The sequence below is a fragment of the Hyperoodon ampullatus genome, assembly GCF_949752795.1.
Source record: "Hyperoodon ampullatus genome assembly, chromosome: 13".
NCBI classification, from domain to species: Eukaryota; Metazoa; Chordata; class Mammalia; order Artiodactyla; family Ziphiidae; genus Hyperoodon; species Hyperoodon ampullatus.
In genome coordinates this window covers 66909121-66933422 of record NC_136926.1, presented here as the reverse complement: position 1 = coordinate 66933422, position 24302 = coordinate 66909121, and the positions used below count along the sequence as shown (strand labels likewise).

The window sequence follows — 24302 nt, the reverse complement described above, 5'->3', positions numbered from 1 at the left end:
AGGCAAACATTAATCTGTTTTCTGTCACTACAGATTAGCTTACCTTTTCTAGAATTCTGTATAAATGGAGTCTTATAGTATTTGCTTCATTCATTCATTTTGGTCTGGCTTCTTCTGCTCAGAATAATTATTTTGAGATCCATCCAAACTGTTGTGAATGGTTCATTGCCTGTTGTTGCTGAGTAGTAATTCCATTGTATGGATATACCACAGTTTGTTCACATGGATGTTGATGAACATCTGGGTAGCTTCTAGTTTTTCTCTATGAAAAGAAAGCTGCTATGAACATTTACACACAAGGCTTTGTATGGACATATGCTTTCATTGCTCTTGGGTAAATATATAGAAGTGGAACGTCTGAATCATATGGTAGATGTAAGTTTAAGTTTTAAAGACACTGCCAAATCATTTCCCCAAATGGTAATAACATTGACTTTCAAATATTAAGCCAAACTTGCATTCCTGAGAGAAAACATACTTGACTGATGTGCATTTTCCTTTTTATATATTGCTAAATTCAATTTGCTAAAGTTTTGTTTAGAAATTTTGCATCTATGTTAATGGGAGATATTTCATTTCTTGTAAAGTTCTTTGTCAGGTTTTGCTTCACAGTAATGCTTAGAATAAATTGGGAAGTAGTCCCTTCTCTTCAGGTTTTTGAGAGTTTATAGAATTGGTACTTAAATATTTGGTAGAACTCACCTATGAAGCTATTTGGGCCTGGAGTTTTCTTTGTGGGAAGGTTTTTAACTACAAATTTAATTTCTTTAAGAAATATAGTGATGTTCAAATTATCTATTTATTAACTTTTTGAGATATAATTCACATATCATAAAATTCACTATTTAAGAATCCAGTGGTTTTTAGTACATTGTACAACCTTGCCAATCATCATTACTATCTAATGCAAGAACTTTTTTATCACCCAAACATAAAACCTCATACTTATTGGAAGTCACACTCTATTTTTTCCCAACATCTAGCCCCCAGCACCAAATTTGTTTTCTGTCTCTATGAATTTGCTTATTCTGTACATTTCATATAAAGGGAATTATACAATATGAGGCCTTTTGTGACTGGCTGTGTTTCACTGAGCATAATGGTTTCAAGATTCATCCATATTATAGACTATATCCTTTTTGTGACCTGAATAGCCAACACAACCTTGAAAAAGAACAATGTTGTTAGACTCACACTCCTGATTTCAAAACTTATACAAAACTTTAGTAATCAAGATAGTGTAGTACTGACATAAGGAGAGACATATGAAAGAAGTTGGACCTCTGTCTCATACCTTATACAAAAATTAACTCAAAATGCATCAAAGTCCCAAATGTAAGAGCTAAAACTATAAAACTTTAAGGAATCATGTGTTAAATCTTCATGACCTTGGATTAGGTAATGGTTTCTTAGTTTTGACACCAAAGGCAATAGCAAGAAAAGAAAAAATATATAAACTGGATATCAAAATGAAACACATTTGTGCTTCAAAGGGTAACACCAAGAAAGTAAAAAGATAGCCCAAAGAATGGAAGAAAATTTTTTGCAAATCATTTATCTGATAAGGGACTTGTATCTACAATATATAAAGAACTTATACAATTCTATTGTAAAAAAACAACTAAAATGGGCAAAGGATATGAATAGACAGTCCCCCAAAGAAGTTGTACAAATGGCCAATAAACACATGAAAAGATGTTCAACATCATTAGCCATCAGGGAAATGGGAATCAAAACCACAGTGACATGCCACTTCACACGCATTAGGATAGCTAGGATAAAAACAAACAGAAAATCTCAAGGGTGAGTGAAAATTTGGAGAAATTGAGCCCTCATACATTGCTGTTGAGAATGTAAAATAGTACTGCCATTTTGGAAAACATCCTGGTATTTCCTCAAACAATATCATATGACCCAGTAATTCCACACCTATGTCTACATCCAAGAGAAATGAAAACCACTGTAAACACAAAAACTTGTGCATGAATGTTCATAGCAGCATTATTCCTAATAGCCCCAAAGTGGAAACCCAAATATCCATCAGCTGGGGAATAGGTAAGCAAAATGTTGTATGTCCATATAATGGAATGTTATTTGGCAGTAAAAAGAAACGAAGTACTAAAACCTTCCACCACGTGGATGGACCTTGAAAACACTAAGTAAAAGAAGCCAGTCACAAAGGATCACATATTGCACGATTCTATTTATATGAAATGTCCAGAACAGGCAAATCTATAAGGAAAGAAAGTAGATTTCTTGGTTGCCTAGGATTGTGGGGATGGAGACTTTGTGGGATGATGACTCAGGTGGGTGAGGTTTCTTTTTGGGGTAATAAGGGTGTTTTAAAATTGGTTCTGGGGATAGATGCGTGACTCTGTGAATATACTAAAAGCCATTGGATTGTACACTTTAAATGGGTGAATTGTATGGTATGTTGAGAATATCTCAATAAAATTGTTTAAAAAAAGAGTTTAAAGGCAAATATAAACCAGTGTTCTACTGAAAGGGATACCCTAGCTGCTAGCCCTTTTCCAGCTGGCTGAATGCTGGGGCAGTGAGCTCTGGATCCCTCAGGGCGAGCCTGTGTTCCAAAGAAGCAGGTCCTGGGCTTCAGTAAGTTTCCAGTGGGGAGAGATGGAGGGAGAGGGTGTGTGGGAGTGCTGGGAGACAGCAGCAGGGATGTGGGAAGGTGGGACACATAGAAGAAGGGAGGGCCAAGGACCCAGGGATCATCATATCCTGTCCTGGCTCCATCTCTGCCCACTGTGGGGCACAGGGAAGGTCACAGAACTGCTCTGTTCTCCACATGTCCTCATGAGAAAGCAGAAGCAAGTGCCCCCTGTTTCGTGACTCTTCCCTCATCTCATCATGGAAGGTAGCAGGGAAATTCTCACGTTCTGAAGCCAAGCCCAGTTGCATCAGCTGCTCCTGGTCCCTAGAGGCAGGTCTGGTCCAGCTCTGCTGCTTATTAGCAGTGGGTCTTAGATGAGCCTCTCAACCCCAGGGGCTCCCTAGTCCTCAGCTGTCAAGTGAGAACAATAATTAATGTGACCTGCCTCCTTCAGAGGGTTGGTGTGAGGATCCAGAGTTATCATGGATGAGAAAGTAGCCCCAAGGTGCACTATTGTGAACTGCAGGAAAATTTTCAGGGTAGATATCATGATATTGGTCCCCCAACTACAGTAGCCATTGGCTGTTCACGCACTCTCATTAGCGTCTGACCCACCCAGCGTATGCGAATTGTTTGGGGTCAGGGTTGAGGGCAGCTGGTGAGCACAGAACAGAGCTCACACAAAAAGCCAAAGACAACCAGACTTACAAACTCAGTCCTCCCAGCTTCAGACTCCTCTGCATTCATCATGTGATCTATGGACAACCTCTTTCCACCATGGTGATTCCTCAGGCCTGGGAAGCCAGGCCAGGCCGGTCATTCTGTGCTCCTGGGTTTGCTCTCCTACACGGGGAACTGTGACTCCAACTCCAAAATAAATGGGGTAGGGGTTTAAAATGGGAAAAATTCATCCCTAAGAAGATGAGTCCTGCATATCACAGCTGCTTAACTGAGCTTACCATCAGGAGGATGCATGGTTTCTGCAGATGGTAGTAGTTCCGTGTAGAAGGTGCAACAATAAAATCTTCATGGCCGTACTTTAGAGGCCCCAACATCCTGGAAACCTGCTGTCCATGTCATCTGGGGACACAGGAGGGGCCAGCATGGCCCAGAAGGGTGACTAAGGAATGGCTTCACTTTTCCTGCTGCCAGGTGTGTGTTGGAGAGCAGAGGGCAAACATGGTATCATGGACGAGAGAGAAGGAAGCAGGAATAAGTGTGGGGCAGCTCTGGGACAAGGGCCTGGCTCTTGGTTGCTGCTCTGCCTGTCTGGATGTGGAGTCACTGGCAGACACCTAAATGAACACCTCTGGAGAGGCCAGGCCCTGCTCTCCAGGCTTCGTAGGGTGATGTGTGCAGGGGTAGCCAGGATCCATCCTGATGGGTCATCACTGATGGCTGTTCTGATTGGTTGGTCCCAAACCTTAGAAATTATTAAGTATTTTGAATATCACTCTTAGCGTATAACCTCAGTACTAGAATCAGTCTTTGGCTAAATTGCCAAAGTGTCAAAATTAAGACAGGAGGCTCCCTATTCTGGTCCCCTTTTGGGTTAAACACACTTCCCCCAGCACACTGCTTCCTAATCCATCCATTTTGATAAGTTCATTCAAATAAAGGCTTTCTGACTTGTTCCCCCTCTTCTTCATTCCTTCAGTTTGTATCTTAGAAGAGAAACTAAAACATGGTCAACTGCCTCAATAAAACTTACTGTTAGTGAAATTGAGCAGGACCCTGAGGGGCTCCTGGGCACAGAAGCCTGTGTACCCAATTTCTTGTTTGTAGGGAATAGGCTTCAGCCTCTGTGACTTTCCCTGAGTCCCAAAGGGCAGGTTCAAATGGTTGCTAATCAGGGAAGGGAGGGGATGTGGCGAGGAGGAGGGAGGAGCAGTCAAGAAGCAATAGTGCAGCCTTGGGGCAGGGTCCTGTTTCTGCCTCAAGGGATACACATAACAATACCTTTGAGCTCTTCTGCAGAACTAAAACTTCCAACAAATGGAAGATGTTAATCACTTGATGAAGCATTCTGCATTCCAGAGAGAAGGTTATAGTCTGATAACCTGGAGAACCACAGAAGCTCATCAAGCTCATTCCATGTTAAAGGCATGCAGGCCCTGCACATAACCTGATCCTTATCAGCAACCTCACCCTTGAACAATTGCTATAAAACTCACCAAATCCCCCCAGGTTGGGACACACAGTTTTGAGGACATGACCTTGCTGTGTCCCCCCTTGCCTGGCAAAGCAATAAAGCTATTCTTTTCTACTTCACCCAAAACTCTGCCTCTGAGATTTGATTTGGCACCAGTGCACAGAGGCTGGGTTTAGACATCATTAGTGGTTGAATTTCAGGTATCAGAACCCCCTCCAATGGTGATTCATATAATCATAGTAAAAAAAAAAAAAAAAGCTAATATTTACCAAGTGCTCCCCAGATGGCTGACACACACATCACACACATCATCTCCTCTACTCACACAGCCCTTGAAGTAGAATCTATTATCATGAGAGGATGGAGCCAGCCAGAGGCAGGTTACATAACTTGCTCAGGGTCCCATGGTAGTAGTCAGTGTATGCCCACCCCACCTACGAGGAGGGTGGTCCTGCTTCCCAGGGGCATGGCACACCCAGAAGAGCCTGTCCCATGTTCCCATGGAGACAGTGGCCAAGGCAGGGCTGCCACTCTGGGTGAGGAGGTAAGATCTACACATGCAACACCATGGGCACCTCAAGGCAGAATACAGTCGAGGGTCAGCATGCACAGGCTCCTGGGCCAGATGCCACTGTGTTTGACCCTGCTCTCTTAGGGTCCAAATAATCTCAGTTTACCACTTTTTGCAATAAACATCTTGTAAACTTACTCTTCCCACCCAGCAAACTTCCCCAACTTCCTACCTGAAAAGGCTACTGTGATAAAATTATGCATGTTCATGCTGTACTTTATCTGGAATTATAGAAAAATAAAAAGAAGAAAAAGCCATGTGTAGTCCAAACATTAGCATTTTGGAGTTTTTACTTCTAGTCTATTTTTTATATGTCAGTCTTTTCTCCTTGTTTTAAACTTATGATCATACCAGCTATCCAATTCTGTATCTTGCTTTTTAAACCTAATCATTATTACATAAAGAGTGTCTGTGTTATTGTAACCTCTTCAAAATCACCATTGAAAATGGTTGTATAACTTTCCATTTAGTGGATGAACATAGTTTATTTAGCCATGCCCTAACCTCCAACACAAATTTGTTAAGTTTAAATTTTCATGTATCATGTTTTCTCTAAGTAAAGAGGTAGTGTTTGCCAATATCTGAGTTCTGTGTATCTAGGAATCACAGCTGGTCATGCAGCTTGAACTGGGATTTTTTACTTTGGGATGAGTTTAAAATTGTACTGAGGTAGAATGAGTGGATTCTATAGACAATGTTCCTGAATCTCAGTAAGGCATTTAGCTAAATCTCATAGGACATCTTTGCAGACAATGAAGAAACATGGGTCAGACCACTGTATAATTATGTAAATTCACAACTGGTTGGACAACTAAACCCAAAGAATTCTGGCTTAGGGTGAGCGTCACCCTGGAGGGAGGTGTCTGGTGGCCATAAGATGAAGCCTTTCACCGAATCTCTTCACACATTTAAAAACTGGTGATATGGGTGAAGCCATAGAAGATAGGCTTGTGAATTGTGAAGCTGTATGGGATAAGATTATGTGATAGAACAAAGATCCAAAAAGATCTTGTCAGGTTGGAATATTTGCCTGAAGCCAAGAAGATGAAACTTGCCAGGGAGAAGGGTAAAGTCTTGTACTAGGGCTAAAAATCAATGATATGAATGTGAAATAGGGAATACAAAACTTAACGGAAGTAAGTTGGGTACGATCTCAATATGAGCCAATAGAGTGACATGGTTGCCCCTCAAAATACCAGCAGCATGAGGAGTGAGTCATTTATGGAGCAGAGATGTCACCCTCCCTCTGGGGTCTAATAAGTAGGAGGAGGTCAGTGAAAGGACAGTCAGGATAGTGTGACCTCTGGAAACACTGTCATCTAAATAGTCAACAGGCAGTATGCTCAGTGGATAAAGCATGACCTGAAGCCACTGTTAGCTGGCTATTCTATTGAGCTTTGAAATCCAACTCTGCCATTTACTAGCTGGGGAACCTTGGACAAGTTACTCTCTGTGCCTCAGTGTATTCATCTGTAAAATGGGAACAGCAGCACTTATTAATATTAATATTACATTGTTGTTATGAGGACTAAATAGGTCTACACCTGTCAAACCCTTAGAACAGTACCTAAATATTATTGTGTAAAGACAAAGGAGTTCTAGGCTCCAGAGATTTAGAGGTATGTGGTAGATGACTTCAAATATTTGAAAACTGCCCTGAAGAAGAGAAATTATACTTTATCCTGGGAGGTTCTTGAGGATCATGCTTGATTCAGTGGAAAGGCATTTAGTAAGAATTTAATGAGCACATATATGTCAGACACTGTGCTTGTTGCTGGGAATACAGAGCTGAATGAGATTCATACTCTTTCCTAAGGGCCCTACTATCTACTGGGGGAAGAGGCATAATCATAAACATATTAGATCATAAATAAATAATCACAATAGTGTGGGGATGACTGATGTGGAAAACCAGAGGAAGGTGTGATTAACTCTCCCCTGGGGAGCTGGTGAAGCTGTACAGAGGTAGGGCTTTTGAGTGGAGTCTGCAGGAATAAGTAGGAGTTTATGTGGGAACAAAGGGAACAGTGTGTGGGACTAGAGCTGTCACCAAGTATGGCATTTTCCAGCGAATGGTGACAAGTCAGTGATATCACAGCACAAGATGAGTGGGGTGGCAGCAAATGAGGCTAGAGATAAGGATTGGTCTCTCCCAGCTCCCAGAAGTGTGGTACTGAATTAGAAGCTACCCATGAAAGTAAGGATAAACATAGCAATATGATACTCCCCTCGAGCCTTCTATTTCTATAGTACTGTCTTCTTAACAGGCTACCAAAGTAAAAGATGAAGAACAAAAACATATTTCAGGAGAAAATTTAAAAGGGTTTGATCCAATTTTCTAATCTTTCTTCTTCAGTATAAACACAGGAATATCTGCCTATAGAATAAGACAGTGTCATGTTCCTGAGACATTTACAACCTTGGAGTTCCCAAGTAGAGAGAATGGAGCCAGGACTGGAGCAATTGGAATCCTTCCCACCAAGACTGAAGTTGCTATCTGAAAGGAGTTTCCTTCCCAGCACATCTCCTAGGTATAAAGGAAGGAGGAGCACATTATTCAACACTTATCTCCCAGACTCTCCACTTAATTCCATTTAATAATATTCATTAAGCATGCTACAGGGAGGCAGAGATAAGTAAGTCATCAACACTTCCTCCAAGGTGCTTACAAGCTAGCATTAAAAGATGTTCAACCACACAGAGGATTACATCATTAAATGTTGGCACTGGCCATTTCTGATCATGATGGAGTAACAAGTACTGGATTTTCCCTCCTGTTGAAAGCAACTATAAAACTAAACAAACATACATAGCCGCTTTCAGTCATTGGGCAATAGGCTGTGCAGGATCCCTGAGAGAAGGGAAGCAAACACATAAGGTGAGCTTCATCTTCACCCTGGCACTCTGCCTGAGTACATTTCCCAGCCATAGCACAGGGAGGTGGAACAAAGCAGAATATGTTTGTCCTACTGAGTTAAGGGGGTAGAGTCCGGGGCTGCAGAAGCACTGGAGCCGGTGGGGCAGGATACTGGAGAAGAAGAAGCTTCATAGGGTAGGGGCCCAGAAGTTTGTAGGGGGTTCCCCCACAGATCTCTGGCTGAGGGCTGGTCTGCATATGCTGAGGGTTGGTCTGCATATACACAGGGTGAGGTCTAACAGAGAGTAGTTACTTTGGTACTAATAGCAGAACAGGGATAGTAGAGGTTGCAGAAACATTGGATACATAGGAGTTTCAGTCCAGCCAGAAGGGAAATGCCTTGTTAACATTCTAGGCATTCAAGCGAGACAACAGAAAGGTCATACCATAGGAGTAAAGATCATGCTCTGGAGTAAAATCTACTCTAGGCCTGCATAAAACCAAGCCTTAACAGGATCAAGGATTCCATAATTTACCATCAGTAAATTAACTCCCTGTCAGAACAAAATTCAACACTCATTAAAGGAAGACAATATCATTCAAGTTTCTTTCAGCGTATCAACCGTAATATCCACAAACACCCAAAATTTACTAGAAATGTGGAGGAACAGGAAAAGTGACCCAAATTCAAGAGAAAAAAAGTAAATAGGAAACAGATCCTGAGATGTCCCAGAGGTTCAAATTAGCAAGAATTTAAAGCAGTTATTATAAATATGTTCAAGGACTTAAAGAAAAATATGGTCTCGATGAGTGAAAAGATGGGGAATCTCAGCACACAAGTGGAAACTTATAAAAAAAGAACCAAATAGAAATTCTAGAAAGTACAGTATCCAAAATGAAAAATTCACCAAATGAGCTTAACAGCAAATTAAAGATGGCAGAAGAAAGGGTCAATGAATTTGAAGACAGACCATAGAAATTACCCATTCTGAAAAAAAGAGAGAAAAAAGATTGGACAATCTTTTGGGATGATACCAAGCTGAGTAACATAGTAATCAGAGCCCAGAAGGAGAAGAGAAAGTGGGGCAGAAAAGCTAATTGTTGAAAATGTTCCAAATATGGTGGGGAAAAAATCAATTTGCAGATTCAAGAAGCTCAATGAATTAACTAAATAGGATAAGACAAAGAAAACCACACTTGTGCACATCAAAGTCAAGCTGTTGAAAGTTAAAGATCAAGAAAAAATGTTGAAAGCAGTCAGAGAAAGAAAGACATTACATACAGAGGAACAATGATACAAATGAAGACCTTCTTCTGAGAAACAATAAGGATAGGAATAAAGCAATGACATTTTTTAAGTACTGAAAGAGAAAAATACCGTAGGTTCAGAGTTTTATATCCCGGGAAAACAAACTTTTAAAATGAGAGTAAAATAAAGACACTTTCTAGATAAACAAAGAATTTGTCCCCAGCAAGCCTGTACTGCATGAAATACTAGCTCCTCTTTGGCAATCCTAGCAGGAAGGCTGACTTCCTGCTTCTTGAATTCTTCTGGAGCTTTGGAGCTTGCCATAGGAGGTGGCAGCTTTAATTGTGAGTAGGTGAGTGAGGCTTGTGTTGACAGTTAAGGAGGGAGCTAGTGATCCCTTTGCACTATTTAATCCACCATTCACCCCCAGTGGAGAACCAGACCCACAGGCACATGGGAAGGGTGAGCTTTGACCTGAAGAGGAAGGCAGCAAAGCATGGCTGGTATGCACTGGTACAGCTAGGCCAACTGTTAGAACAATGAAATACCTGCAAACTGGTTGGGAAGTAGCTACTGCTGAAGCCCCTGGTTCCCTCGCTCATCACCTTTGCCTCATTCCCAGATACTCCCAGACCTCCCTATGATCCAGCAATAAAGGGTCAATTTCCGGCAAGCAGGGCACCTCCAGAACCCTGCCTTAGGACTCTGCCAGCTTCCTTTCTAATTGGTTGGTGCCTGAACCATGCCAGTTATTAATGCTTTATAATATCACCCCTGGAGCTAAGTGGGGTTGCTTCCCAGGAAGGGAGGCCTGGGTGTAGCGTTCTGGGAGTGGGTAGACCAGGAGGCCCAGGGACAGAATGAAGACCCTGCTCCTGGGGGCGGGGCTGCAGTGGGAACTAGGGGGATGCACTGAAAGCCAACAAAATTGGCTTTTCCAAGTCGGCTTAAGTGTTCAGGGACACTTGACTCTCTAGCACAACCTCTGCTCTAATCCCCTAGGTCATATTTTTCCCTTTTAAAAAGGGATATTTCATAGCCTTTTAAATAAATCTTTTCAGCTCCACTGATTTGGAATAACATGCTTAGTGGCTTAAGAACTTCTAGCTGGGCCCTCAGCAAGTTGTCCTTCAATGAGCCCATTTTGTCATGAACCCTGGCTCTCAAGAGTGGCTAGGCCTCTCCCAGTGACAGCACTGTGGACCCCAGTCCTGTTCTGGGATCTCAGGCAAGCCCTTCCTCCCTTCCAGCACCTAGGGACCTGCATCTTCAAGGTGGAGACCATGCAAAATACAGGCACACAGAACAACAAATGAACATTCTCTTGATCAGCTGAAAAGACTCTATTTCAGCCACAGAAATGGGCATTCCTCTTCCTAGGTTCAGTTTCAAGGGAATCCGTGCTCTAGGGGAGCTTTCTGTGTGTCTGCCCAGGCAGACAGAGGGAGCTAGACAAGAAGCCATCAAAGGAAGGCAGAGTGGCCAGGTGGTGGGGCTGATCAACACGATTTAACCAGCATAAACACAGCTGATCAAAGCTCTGTGCAAAGCCTTTGGAAGCTGGCTGATATATATACTCCATCATGTACCTCTTTGCCTCCTTTGGGACTTTGAACCACAAGTCTTACCCAACTGCAGTAATTTGCTGAGCCCTCAATCAAACACTCAATTTCACTGAACTGTGAAAGCAAGGTCTTGTCTTTAAATAACATCTAGTGAAGTAGTTTACACCAGGACGAAAAGCATGTTTTCTAAAATAATCGTTCGTATCACCTAACTCTTGTTAAAGTAAAACCTAAACAGAACCAACACTCCTTTTGATGGAGTTCCCTGGTCTGTACAGCTTTCTGCCAAGCTCCAGGGATGGTGGACCAAGCAGTTTCCAAGTGATGTGACCGAGGCCCTAAAAGCCATGCTGCCTAAAACAGTCTTCACAATTCCTTATCACAGTGCCTTATATCCCCACCGTTAACTATCCTTTTTGGTTAAGGTACCTACTTCAAACACACTTGTGTTACCTGGGATGAGTTCCTAGCCTTCTTCATTGTGCTCAAGTTTGAGAACCTTGGCCGCAAGCAGCAGCAGACACCAGGGGCGTCCGCTTTCTATCCACAGACAAGCTACTCCGCATCCTCAGGTCAGTGATGCTTAGAAGTTCACAAGCCTCAGAATCACCTGGAGGCTAAACCACAGCTTGCTGGGCTCCACACTGGGTTTCCGATTCAGTAGATCTGAGATGGGACCTCAGAATTTGCATCTCTAACAAGTTCCCAGTTAAAGCTGGTGCTGCTGGTCCAGGACCACACTTTGAGGACCACCGTACTGGTTGATTTCTAAGGAATCTTCGTGATACGGAGGCAGAGTGTGAGAACATTCTGATCATGAACCATGGGGTAAGAAGACAGGGTTCTGAAGTAGAAAGGGGTCAGGGCTCAAAGGCAGGCCAGCCTAGCAGAAAACTTAGACTTGCTCAAATGATCCACAAAAAACATATTTTATGGACCTCTTACTCTTGCTTTCTTTCCTTCGCTTGCTTTTCTGTTTGCTGCCCCCGGGAAAGGCAAGTCCGCTGGCAGCCCCAGCAAGGACAAAATGTGGTTCCCTCTCCCAGGCCCCTTCCTGAAGGGACGCGTTCACACAGCTGATCAGGCTGTCAACATGCTGCTCAGCCCCCTGCACCCTCCTCTGGGGGGTCCTGACACGTCTTAGAATTTACACAGGACTTAGTGAAGTCTTAAACTACATTTTTTTTCTCTTTTGAGATCATCTTCCTAATAGGATAAATTCAGTGGAAAACATGCTCAGATCCTTCAGCTGCCTCTTCTTGACACAAACACAAGGAGCTAATTAGCAGGCCTGCCCAGGAGGCAGGTAGAAAGGGGTTCATGACAGGGCCACAGGCTGGGCAGCCACCATCAGGTAGGACCTCATGACTCACCCTTTGGCCATCACGTCAGGAGTTGGGTCCATATGTCAGTGGAGGGGAAACTGACATGTGGGTGTCTACCTGGTGTTACCATGGCATCTACTGGGCAAGTAAGTTCTGTTCATGATTTAGCTCCCTGTATATCTGAAAGCCCTTGACACTTTCATTTGACTCTAACAAGAATTCTGCGAAATAAGCAGAATGGAACCGATGACCCCATTTGGCAGATAAGACAATTGAGAAGGAGCTCAGAGAAAACTGGACATTGTACTCCTGGCTCAGCCACTCCTCGTGTGGTCTTGAGCAAGTCTCTTCCCCTTCCTAGGCTTCAGTTTTACCATCTGTGAAATGGAAGGAATGGACAAGGTGATTGGGAGGTCTCCTTATAGATCTCTTATTCTGGGAGTAAGCTATACAAGGAAAAGGACTTGCCTAAGGTCATGCAATTAATGACACAGAGAAACCAGGGGCCTCTATACCGTGTCTGTTGAGTGAGAGCCATCAGAGCACCCCCATCGCCACCCACTGCCATCTTCCTGACAGTGCGGGCCAACCGGGGCCTCCAGTTGCCCTCTGCCTTGCAAAGACCAACACTCCTGGGATGGTGTGGTAGGGAAACACGTGCTCAGAATGCTCCCTGACTGTGACTTGAAGCCCCAGTGCTGCCAGCTGCTCATTAGAGAAGGCCATTTCCTCTGGCACCTCGTTTACCAGACAAACACAATGGACACCTACCCTGTGCCAGGCCCTGTGCGAGACGAGGGGAGGTGGAAGGGAAGGAGGCTTGCTGTCCACCCGTGAGAAAGTCACAATGAGGAGAGTGAACACCGGCTGCTGCATCCGAGTCCAGCCCCCCGTCGGATCACAAAGCCCGTCCCTGGCAAGGGGCTGTGGCCCACGCAAAGGCACTAGCTGCAGCCCAGGTGAGCACAAGCCTCTTCAAGGCAAGCACAGTATCCATGAAACTTTAGGAGGGGTCAGTTTAGAGCCGTTCACATGTAGGCATTGTCCTCCAGACACACCAGGGGAAGCAGATGCACACGGCTGACCCCCACCAATTCATTGGCTGGAAGAATGCCGTGCCCTCTCTCTGTGAGAGTCAAACCTCCCAAGCACATGGAATCAATGAGCCCAACTAGCTTCCTATCTGAAATGTGCTGGCCAATGACAATTCTTCCATTAGTTCAAGACAGTCAACACAATCAACTGGGCCATGTCTCAGGCACAGGATTAGACTCCCTGGAGGAACCCAAGATGAACATGACATGGCCATCCGGAACTAAGGAGCTCTCAGCCTAGAAGAGCGCGGAAGATGCAGACACACACAGTAAAACAGAGCAGAGAATGGTGGGCGCTAGAAGATCCAGGTTAGGGGGTGGGGAATCCAAAGGAAAGAATGACTCGTTCCAACTGGAGACCCAGAAAGCCTTCGTGAAGGAGACAGCACACAGGAAGGTCATCCGTCAAGAAACAAGAAGGCCAAGTTCTCATGTCCCTTCTGCCACAGTCAGCCAAGTAATCGTGAGAAAGCCAATTCTCTCCATTTTAAAATGGACCATTTGCCCGAAGTGCCTCACGGCATGTTGAGAATTAAATGAGAACTGATTTAAATGCACATCAGATAAATAAAGGCACCAAATATAAAGCTTTCATCATCCCTCGGGGCAGAGCAGGGAGGAAGCTAAAAGCAGAAAGTATATGGGGGAGGAAGCAGGTGGGGGCACGGGACACCTGCCAAACGCAGGGCTGATGTGAACACCTGCTGGGCTCGTAGCTGGCTCCAGTGATTTCTTTTTTAACCTCCCACGGCTAATTTTACTGAAGAGAGCACACGAAGAGAAAGTCAGAGCATCTAAATTCCTCTGCATCCGGAAAATGGAAGCTCCAACTGGAGAGGTGGCTCCCCACCCCTGAGTGACAGGAGCACAGCCACCTGCGGTGGTCCGTGAACCTGGGGCTCCTCCCGGGCTCCCAGCATAGGGCCCGGGCCCTGTGTACTCAGTAAACACTCATTAGATGAAGGGATGGGGTCCTTACTACTTTCCAAGGGGCTTTGCTTTCATGTTCCATTTTGATTCACAACCACAGGCCAGCGGGGCAGGCAGGGAGCATATTATCATCCTCGTCAAAGATGGGGAAATGCAGGCTCGCAGAGGGTGACTGTCCACGTCGCAGTCAGCGCCGTCAGAAGGGAGCCTGGGACTCTTCCTCCTCAGACAGTATCACCTCCTCAGACAACCACACACCTCCTAAGAATTGCTGCCACAGCCAGTCTTTGCCCCAGTGACCACCTTCCCTGATTTTCCCAAAAGCTTACCACGTGCTGTTCTGCGCACGTTCCCTGTAATACTTCACTTAATCAGACCCTTTCATCGAGGAAGGTCCTATTATGACTCCCAAATATACTGGTTTATTCCAATTCAGAAGGTGGTTTTGTGCATCCCAGAAATAAGAGTGTCATGGATTCTCTGGTCCTTTTACCAAATAAGAACTGATTTGGGTTAAAACCGTTGGTTCAGTTGTTTGGGGTCGTTGCTCCTCAGAAGAAAGAGACATAGCACAGGGAGTTAGGAAGACAGACGGGCATGATTTTTTTTTTTTTTTTTTTTTTTTTTTTTACCATGGACATTCCTTCCTACAGAGTCGGCTGTCAGTTTTGACAGATGGCCTGGCTGCAGGAGGGGGCACAGAGGGCAAGCTCACGGTTAAGGCAGCACCAGAGAACTAGAGCCAGCTGGGCTGATTCGAGGTCTGAAATCTGGGCTGGACCCCAAGTTCCAGCCAGTCAGGGTGGGACAGGGAGCCCTGCTCTGCCCACCCCCACCCCGCTGCAGCTGTACCAGGCAGGTCAGCACGTTTCTTGGTGTCCGTGACCTTCTGGCTGCAGGCAAATAGGGTGGCGAGGGAGAGCAGAGGAATGGGGCCTCAGAGAGAAAGCTGAAACATGTTCAAGGTCAGAGCTACCCTCCCCTCTCATCACCCACCCCAGCCCCTTGGCTGATAACAGTTTATGGTGCACCTACTTCCTGAGGGATGTATTCATTCTAGTAAAAATTCATGATATAGAAGTTTTGGCAGGAGGCTGGAAATCACAGCCACTCCACAGCTCTGTTGAGGGGTGCCTGGCTGAGGTGCTCAGAGACTCCCCTAAAGTGGCAGGAACTGAGGTAAGGGGCATAGAATTTCAGAGGACTCCCAGTTCCTGAAGGGCACAGTGGATTAGGTAGGAAGAGGTCTGGGGCCTTGAGAACAAGGGTCAGTGTGGCCGGGTCAGCTCTGATCTCTGCTGCTTCTGGAGCATTTAGCCGCCCACCCCGTGGGGGGTCAGCATCATCCAGACACCCGTGGCTTTAGCGTCACACTAGAGGGCTAGTACATCACGGGGCCTGGGAGAGCCGAGCCATTAGCTGGTTAATGTACACCGAGAGTTAGTTTATCAGATTCACCGTTTATGCCTCCGTCCACGGACAGAGAGAATGGAACACAGAGTGGGGTAGCTTTGATGGGAGGAGGAGGTGAGATGAACCAGAGCAAAAGACTGCAGTGGTGGGAAGCCTTCCAGGGAGTCCTGAGCAGAAAGTAGGCAGGGTAGGTGGTTAGGTGGATGGCAGGAATAAGAGGGTGCTAGAGGCAAATTCACCAACTGCACAACGTTTTTTTTTTTGCTGCACCGCATGCCTTACAGGATCCCAGTTCCCCAGCCAGGGGCTGAACCCGAGCCACAGCAGTGAAAGCCTGGAATCCTAACCACTAAACCACCAAGGAGCTCCCCAGCAGCACAATTTTAAAGCCATAGAGTTTAGAGCTGTATCACCTAATCCAACCCCTCTTGTACGGCCTTGAGTCATTGGTCACAGCCATGACTAATGGCCAGAACCATTAGACCAGACTAAGAACCAGAACTTCCCTGCTCCCCCAGCAACAACTTTTCAGCCCCGTGATCCTTCTAGCACCCTCCAGCCTCCCCCAAATACTGACCCCAGTCCTCTGATTCCACTGGAGCTAGGAATACCCTCTTGAACACTGAGCATTCTTGAGGATTCCATGAACCACCCATATCAGTCATTCTGGCCAGACATACCTTGTGTGAATAGTGCTGATCAACAATCCTCGCCAACCCGAAATCCCCAATCTTGAGCACGAGGTCCTCCGTGCTGATGAAGATGTTGGCGGGCTTCAGGTCCCTGTGCAGCACGTTGGCGGAGTGGATGTACTTGAGCCCTCGGAGCAGCTGGTACATGAAGAGCTTGGCATGCTCCTCTGTCAGCGTACCCTGCTCCAGCAGGCGTGCCAGGTCGGTTTCCATGTACTCCTGGACGATGTAGGCCACGCTGGACTTGAACAGCTCGCCCTGCAGGTCGGCACCCTTGGACCCCAACACCTCATACACCTTCACGATGTTGTCGTGGTCCAGGCGGCGGATGATCTTGATCTCCCGGAGTGCATGCTTCATGCTGCGGGTGTCGCTCAGGGTGATCTTCTTCACGGCCACCTTCCGGCGGGCCCTGCTGTCCACGGCTGACAGCACCAGCCCGTTGACGCCGAAACCCAGGGGTTGGAAGTCAACGAAGCGCCCGCCAAGGTCATACCCGTAGACGCTGGCGATGCAGTCGCCCTTCTCAGCCATCGTTGGCTCAGTGGTCAGGGGCTGCCCGTGGGACGAAGGGGCAGTCAGGCAAGGCCAAGTCCCAGCTCATGGCTTCCCCAGCACACCTCATTCTGTCAAGTCCCAAGGCTGAGGGACGCTTTTCCTCCGGGTGATGTCACTGCCACCAGCTCCCTGGAGACAAGAGTGGCATGTGTCCATACTCGCTGAGCTGCAGAAGTTGGAGGCTCAGACTGTTTCCTTAACCTGTACTGGGAAGGCTGTCCACCAACTCCTATGTATCCTGAGCCTCCCTGGAAGCTTAGAATGGCTCATGATTCTTTCAAATATAGCATCTTGGAAAGACAAACCAGTCTCATTATCTATGTGAACGTAAAGCTTTCTATCATGATGGACCACAAAGTAGAGATGCAGAAACTCTCCCCTTTAAATCCTTTGTTGAAAGAGGCTCCTTCTTGCTGAAATGTGGTGCTGTTGCTGAGCTGTGTTCTTTTACTTTCAATGGTCCAAAGCTCAGTGGTATCACAGCCTTCAGCAGCTTGGGAGCTGCCCTCTGTGTCCTGAGCAGTATGAAGAGATCCCAACAATGGATTCTAGAGGCTCGTAGGGACTTCTTTGTACCTCTGCTGCTCTCCTTTCTACCAGCTCCTCTTAGATTCTGAAACCCAAACCAGTCTGTTGAGCATTGGTGAAGAAAGCTGGAGAAATCCAAGCACCTTTCATGAGCTCTACACCAAGTTACACCTGAAGTCCCAGACCTGAGGGCAGCTCAGCTGTCCAGCCAGGATCCTCTGGAGGCTTCAGATGTGGGCAGCATCCTCTGTCACCCCCTCATCCACACTACCTTGAATGAGACAGTGTTCTGCTGGACCCAGAGAGGCTGGCAGGAATGCAGCATCTTTCAGACCAAGTCTCCTTTCCTGTCAAAGAAACAATGTTGGGTAAATTTCCACACTTCAGCTTCCAGCACCTTCCCACTTGTGTGTCTTTTGTTAACCAGCCCAAGTGTTATTTGATCTGTCCAGCCAGCTGAAACACTGCTTGCTCAGGGAATTCCAGGCTTTGCACTGCCCAGCCACACCGCCTGCTGTGTGCAGCGCTCCCCTGGAAGGGAGAGAAGATGGATTGATTTGATAAGACCATCAACTGGTGTGCCTTTTATGTAAATGCCTGCTCCCCGAAGGTTAATATGCACAAACTGTGGGTGGCAATGATCAGCTCTGACCTTTGTGAAAATCATTTGTTATGCTCTCCAGACACACACAGCTGAGAAGGGTGAGAGTAAAAAGTAACTAGTTGCAGACAGAAAATAAAGGATCAATAATTTTGTTTTTCTACTTGGACCCCTTTTCTTCCTTCTTTTGCAAATGTTTTTGACTATTTTGAGAGAATTTGCCATGCACTGAGATTTAACTACTTTGTATCTCTTGCTGCCCATGTAGGCAGCATAAGCATACATACCAGATTATAAGGAAATTTTATTGCCACCCTGGAATAGGGACTTTCTGCACAGCAAAGCAGGGCACAGACTTCTTAACATGACACCAGGGCTGGCATGGTGAACTGTATTCTTTTTGATAATGGGGACCTAGCTCTTCAAAGCAATGAGTCAAATCATATCCTGATTGCTCCCTGGTGGTTGCTGACTCAAATTACAGGCATAGGACCTAAGTGGGGAGAAAAAAAAATGGCAAGACTAGCAATGTAAATTCAGACCTCTGAAGTAAAGGCAATATCATAGCTTCTAAGGAAGTGACAGGTTTTATAAGTTTATAAAGTCCACACACAGAGAGAGAAAAAACACTATATCCTGTGCAAAGGACTGAATCTAGCCAGGGCTGCTTCTTAATTCCCATAATCCTGTAGGGTCCCCTGTAGGGATACTTTCACATCTGAACTCTGCAAATGATAAATGAAGCAAAACAACAGTCAACTCAATGTTCTAAAATCAAGGGGGCAAATTAGGGGACAGAGATGACCTGAAATAGTAAATAATGAGATGCCCTCTAAAGACTACTAACGAAAGAAATTTACCAAGAGTCTGGAAGATAGTAATTGCTCAACAGATGTTACCTGTTGTTGCTATTGTTAAAAATTCCCTTATGCTTGAATAAGATGTACCTAATATTCTGATGTTTCATCAGTCTTCAGCAATTCTACTCTGCATGTTTTTATCAGGCCCAGCAGCAAAATAATTAGAACTTAAGACTGGGAAATAATCGTAACAAGCAAGTCCTGTGGCCCTCAACTGGGGGTGGTCCTGCCTTCCTTAGCTGCTCTGATGAGGAGTCACTACAGGCCTTTAATGAGCAGGGCCAGATTTGCCAATCATCCTGCCGAGCATCACTATCAGTGAATAACTGACACCCACCCCCAAATGCCAGCATCTCCACTGAGAGACTACGATTCTAGTCTGAGTTCTCACTTTACAGATAAGGGCACTGAAGCTCAGGGAACACCAGCTCAGTGCTTCTAGCATAGACAGGGTCAGTAAACATTTGATGAATTGATAAATGAATACCATTCACTCTGAGGATTCCTAGCCAGTTAGAAACAGTGCTGGGACCACCCACTGAGCCTGTCTATGGCCTGTGCTGTGAAGTCTACCTGGACACCTAATTTAGGGGAACAAAAGAGCCACCTGGGGTCCCGTTCCATCCCTCCTCCAACTCCTGCTGCCCAAGTCAGGTAACAGAAACTAAACTGGAACACCTTTCACTTCCTACCCATATACTTGGCCTGATTTCCAAGGGCAGAGCAAACAGAAGAAATTATATATTGCTTTATAAGGGGAGATGCTGAAGCCTTCTTCCGTTTCCGGCTCCCAACGGGCTGTAAACAGAGACGGGAATGTGCACCTAAGCAGGGAGATGACATCACCAGCAAGCTGAAGGCAGGATTTGTTCCAGATCAGCTGCAGTGCAGATAATCTGTGGATAATTAAGAGGGGCTTTATTTATTTTTAAAACTCTTTCTTCTTCCTCTCACAGGGGGAGGAAATGTGTGTGTGTGTGTGTGTCTGTGTGTGTCTCAGTGGTCTGCCCAACACGCTATCAGCAGGAACCCCATCACCTTGGGAAGGCTTGATTCCAGCCAATCCACCATCCTCATGGCCTCTAAATACACTCTTTTAATTCCCATCCTGCTTCTTTGCTTGCACCTTTCTGGTTCCTGAAATATCCTGCTTCTTCCTCACTTGTTGAAATCCTGTCTATCACTCCAAATCCAGATGATGTCTCACTTCCTCTCTGAAGTGTCCTCAGTGACATTCCTCCCTTCTCTGAACTCCAGTGTGTTTGTGTGTGTATACTGTATTTGACATTTACCATATACTAATCTGGGCTGTTATTTAACTTTTTATACATGTCCATCTCTCAACTAGGCTTTAAGTTTCTCAAGCCCAGGACACAAAGTAGTGCTTAGAACATAACTGTGAATTGGAGTTACCTGAGGTGCATTTGTTAGGTCTACAAAACCGTGATGCCTACCTTCCCTAGACGGTCAGCCTCCTCCCCTTTCCATCACTGCTCCAATGCAACGTGTTCATTGCAACAGGGATCTTCACACAACAAGCCCCAACTGCTCAGACAAACCAATATCTCTGAACTTCAGTATCATCTGCTTAGATGCTGCCTCTCTTACCATTTCAACACGAACAAGGCAGCCCTCATCTGACAATTTCTCTGTTCCCATTTGAGTTTCCTGTTATTCATCTCTTCTCAAACCTCCTTATTTTCTAAGTTTTCCCCTATCATTCCTCTATAATTTCTACTGTAAACCCTTTGCCTTTCCCCACAGGTGGACTGATTATGAAATGCTGATTACCTAAGAAGTCTCGGATTAGGGCTCTTTCCTTGCATGGTGTACCAAGAGGCCTGGGCCCATTGGCCCTGGAGAGGAGCACATCTGGCATCTGGATGTGCCCACCTGGGCAGAGGAGTGAGTATGGCAGCTCTTGGTGTGATGAAGCATCTCAGGGAAAAGCACAGTCATTCTCCATTTGGGGGTGGTGGCTCAGAGCTGCTCTGAATCACACGTGTGATTTGGAACCAGGGAGCTGGCATTCACCTTGAGAGGCGGAAAGGTCATGGGTTCAGCTGTACTCAAATGACAGTCAGCGAGAAGAACACATGTAACTGTTCCAAGGGCAGCAAGGCTCCCACAATTCCATGGTGAACATCGTAATAAACACTGGAGTAGAAATCTCTACCCCAGGACTCCTAGCAATGGTGCTTCTTTTCTCCACTGATCTCTCACCAACTTTCCATCAGTCTCTTATTTGAGGCTAATTAATTATCTTCTCATGCATCCAGCCTTTTAACATATGGAGGCAAACCAGAGATTGGTGGTGTGTGCCAATTGTCCCTTTCTGGGATTCCTGGGGCTCTAGTTTACAAAGCGGCTTTGGAGAGTCTAAATTTAGACTCACCTCCTCTGCCTGCTCTGATCCTCTCAAACCTCAGGCTGGTGGCTTTCAGCAGGAACCAAGGCCTCCAGCATTGGAGGCCTTGTCTGGAGGAAATTTCCCAGATACTGCTTTCTTCCCTCTCCTGAGCACCCAAAAACTCGCAGGAAAACCTTCCCCGGCAGGGCTGATGTTTACAGTTGAACAGGCTGTACACTGCACAATTCCAGGTAGTACCATTCATATCAGTCAAGTCTGTCTGACTCGAAGTTCCGTGATCCTAATTGCTGCAGTCTATGTGAATGAAGTCCCTAGACCAGAGATTGGCAATTTTTTTCTATAAAGGGCTAGAGAATAAAAATCTTAGGCTTTGTAGGACAAACAGTCTCTGTTACAATTATTCAACCCTGCCTTTGCATCACAAAAGCAGCCACAGACAATACCCAAATGAATGGCATGGCTCTGTTTCAATAAAACATTTTTTACAAAAATAGGTGGGGGGCTGGATTGGGCCGGGGGTAAGTTGCTCTAGACCCCTGCTCTAGATTGAGTAGGAATGCCCTCTAGCTTGTTCCCAAGGAGGCATTGAAGTGTGTGGTAACCAGGCCCCTTTCCGGCTCTTTCTGCACCGTCTCCTCTCTCCTGGACTCAATCCCCTACCACCAGCCCCGGTTGCCCCACACAGTGGCACTATCCCACGCCTGCCCTCCCCGGGAGGAACCCTGGGCTTGGGATCCCACCCAGGCTTGGTTCAGCTCATCTGTAGGTTTTGTGCCCTCAGGGCCCAGCTCTCTGCTTTCCACAAGCTACCTCCCAGCTCTGCGATTCTATGGTGCTGTTGATGGGCCTCACTCCCAAATCCCATGTGCATCTTAACAGAGCCTTTCTGGGGAACTGGTGAAGATGACACTATGAAGATGGGGTAACTACACATGTGGAGGGTTCACTCTGGGCCAAGGGACTGATTAGTTGGGTCTCACAAGAACCCCATGAGGTTGATATCATTCTCCCATGAAGCCCCCAGAGGAAAATGACTTTCCCAAAGTCGCACAAGTAGCCAGTGATGAATCTGGGGTGTAAACGCGGGTCTGACTCCAAAGCCCACACTTCTCATCACTATAGCCCATTAGCTGAGCCCAAGTAGGTGATTCCCACCAAGAACCATCTAGACCCAGTGTGACTTCCCAGGACTAGTGAAGGACAAATTTGGGGGATGCACACCTTGTGGTTCTTCTCAAGCTAAAGCACAAACCAGCGACCTTTTCAGCCTGTGTTTAGCTTCAGTGTGGAGATCACAGTTAATTAGCCCACTTGATAAAAAGAAAAATTGAGAAATAAAACATTAAAATGAAATTAAGAGTTAAGGAAAACTAAACGAAACCAAAAAGAAAACACAACACACAAAAAACCCCCAAACAACAACAGCAACAAAAAACCTCCGCCAAGTTCAAACAGCCATAACCCTGCTTTCCAACCAGTACTTGACCTCTTCTTTAACTGTAAACCTCAGATGCCAGAGGTCCTGGCTGCAGGGACTGGCCATCCTAGAGGGTAGCTGAGCTGAGCATCCTCCCAACTGGTCCTGTAGCTGCCACTGGTCACCTGCCCAGGAACCATTCCCACTTCCTCCAAAGGAACAGAAACCAAGTCTGGGTCAGCCATTGAGCAACTGAGCCCAGCTCAGGGTTGACTCATGGTTAGATGATGGGTCTAAACCAGGGCTTCTCAACCTCAGAATGATTGAAATTTTGTGCCAGGTCCTTCTCAGCTGCAGGGCTGTCCTTTGCACTGTAGGATGTTTAGCAGCATCCCTGGCCTCTACCCACCAGATGCACTAGTATCACCCCCCCAGTTGTGACAACCAAAATGTCCCTAAACATTGAAAACTATCACCAGTGGAGAAGGCACAAAATTACCCCTAGTTGAGAACCACTGGTCCAAAGCAGCAGTCTCCAGCACTATTGGCAATTGTACAGAAGAGTTATTTGTTTCATGGAGCTATACGGTACAGGGTACGGTATGGCCAAAAGTTTAGCAGCCCCAGCCTTGCTCCACTAAATGCCAACAGTGCCCCCTGGTTCCTGTGACAGCCTCACACACAGCCAAAATCCTAGAGGGCAATGACATCTCCCACACGCATCCCTGCTGAGGGCCATGAATCTAAGTCAATCGTGCTAACCCAACTCCCCTTTGGCAATGGGTGGTTTTAAGGTGATATCAGCCAGTTCTGGACAATAAGCCTTAAAGGCACTAGAGGGGCCTCACTGAAAAAGTTTTCTTCCCCTACTCCCTGTCCTTAGATGCACTTGTAGGAAGAAGTGGTGTTGGTGCCACAGCAGCCATCTTGAGACCATGTGGGGACAAGCATGGAGACCAAGCCAGCACACCAGAGTTGGCAGATGAGCATGGGGCCTTGTAGACATCGCTGAGTAGCTGAGCCAATCCTGGAAATACCTGCCTCCAGCTTTCTTGCCAAGTGAGATGGTCAAACTCTATTTTTGTTTAAGACATTTTTACTGTCTTTTTTCTTTTAACCTGAAGCTGTCACTGTCCACCTGATAGTAACCTGCTAGGTACATGGTTGGTCTAAGTGGGAAATAAAGAGATGTAGAACATATGGCTCCTGACCTCAAGGAGCTTATATTCCTATAGGGAGAGAAGGACCACAAAACAATAATAGAAACAGTGCAAGAATATTCGGGGACCAACTTCATAGTTCCACTGCAAGTGCAGTAAGAGGCCCAGGAAGATCAGTCAGAGAAGCCTCCTGGAGGAGGGGGGAAGGCAGCTTCCAAGACGGCCACCAATGGTCCTTGCCTCCTGGCTTCGGGCTCTGTGGAATCCCCTCCCCTAAGCATGTGTGGACTTACTGACTCACTTCTAAGGAACGGAATATGGTGGAAATAATGGGATGTCACTTCTGAG

The 24302-nt window shown here is 45.9% G+C and overlaps 1 protein-coding gene across 1 annotated transcript in view; it reads right to left on the bottom strand.

Annotated features, from left to right (window-relative positions):
- MAPK4 (mitogen-activated protein kinase 4) overlaps positions 1–17053 on the bottom strand; it is a gene marked incomplete at its 3' end in the record, with an annotated part of 74338 nt that extends 57285 nt beyond the window's left edge. Inside the window, exon 1 of the mRNA XM_079717305.1 lies at positions 16448–17053. Within this exon, the coding sequence (XP_079573431.1) occupies positions 16448–16993 (546 nt within the window). The 5' untranslated portion in view covers positions 16994–17053. The remainder of the gene's footprint in view (positions 1–16447) is intronic.
- Positions 17054–24302: the final 7249 nt, after the last annotated feature.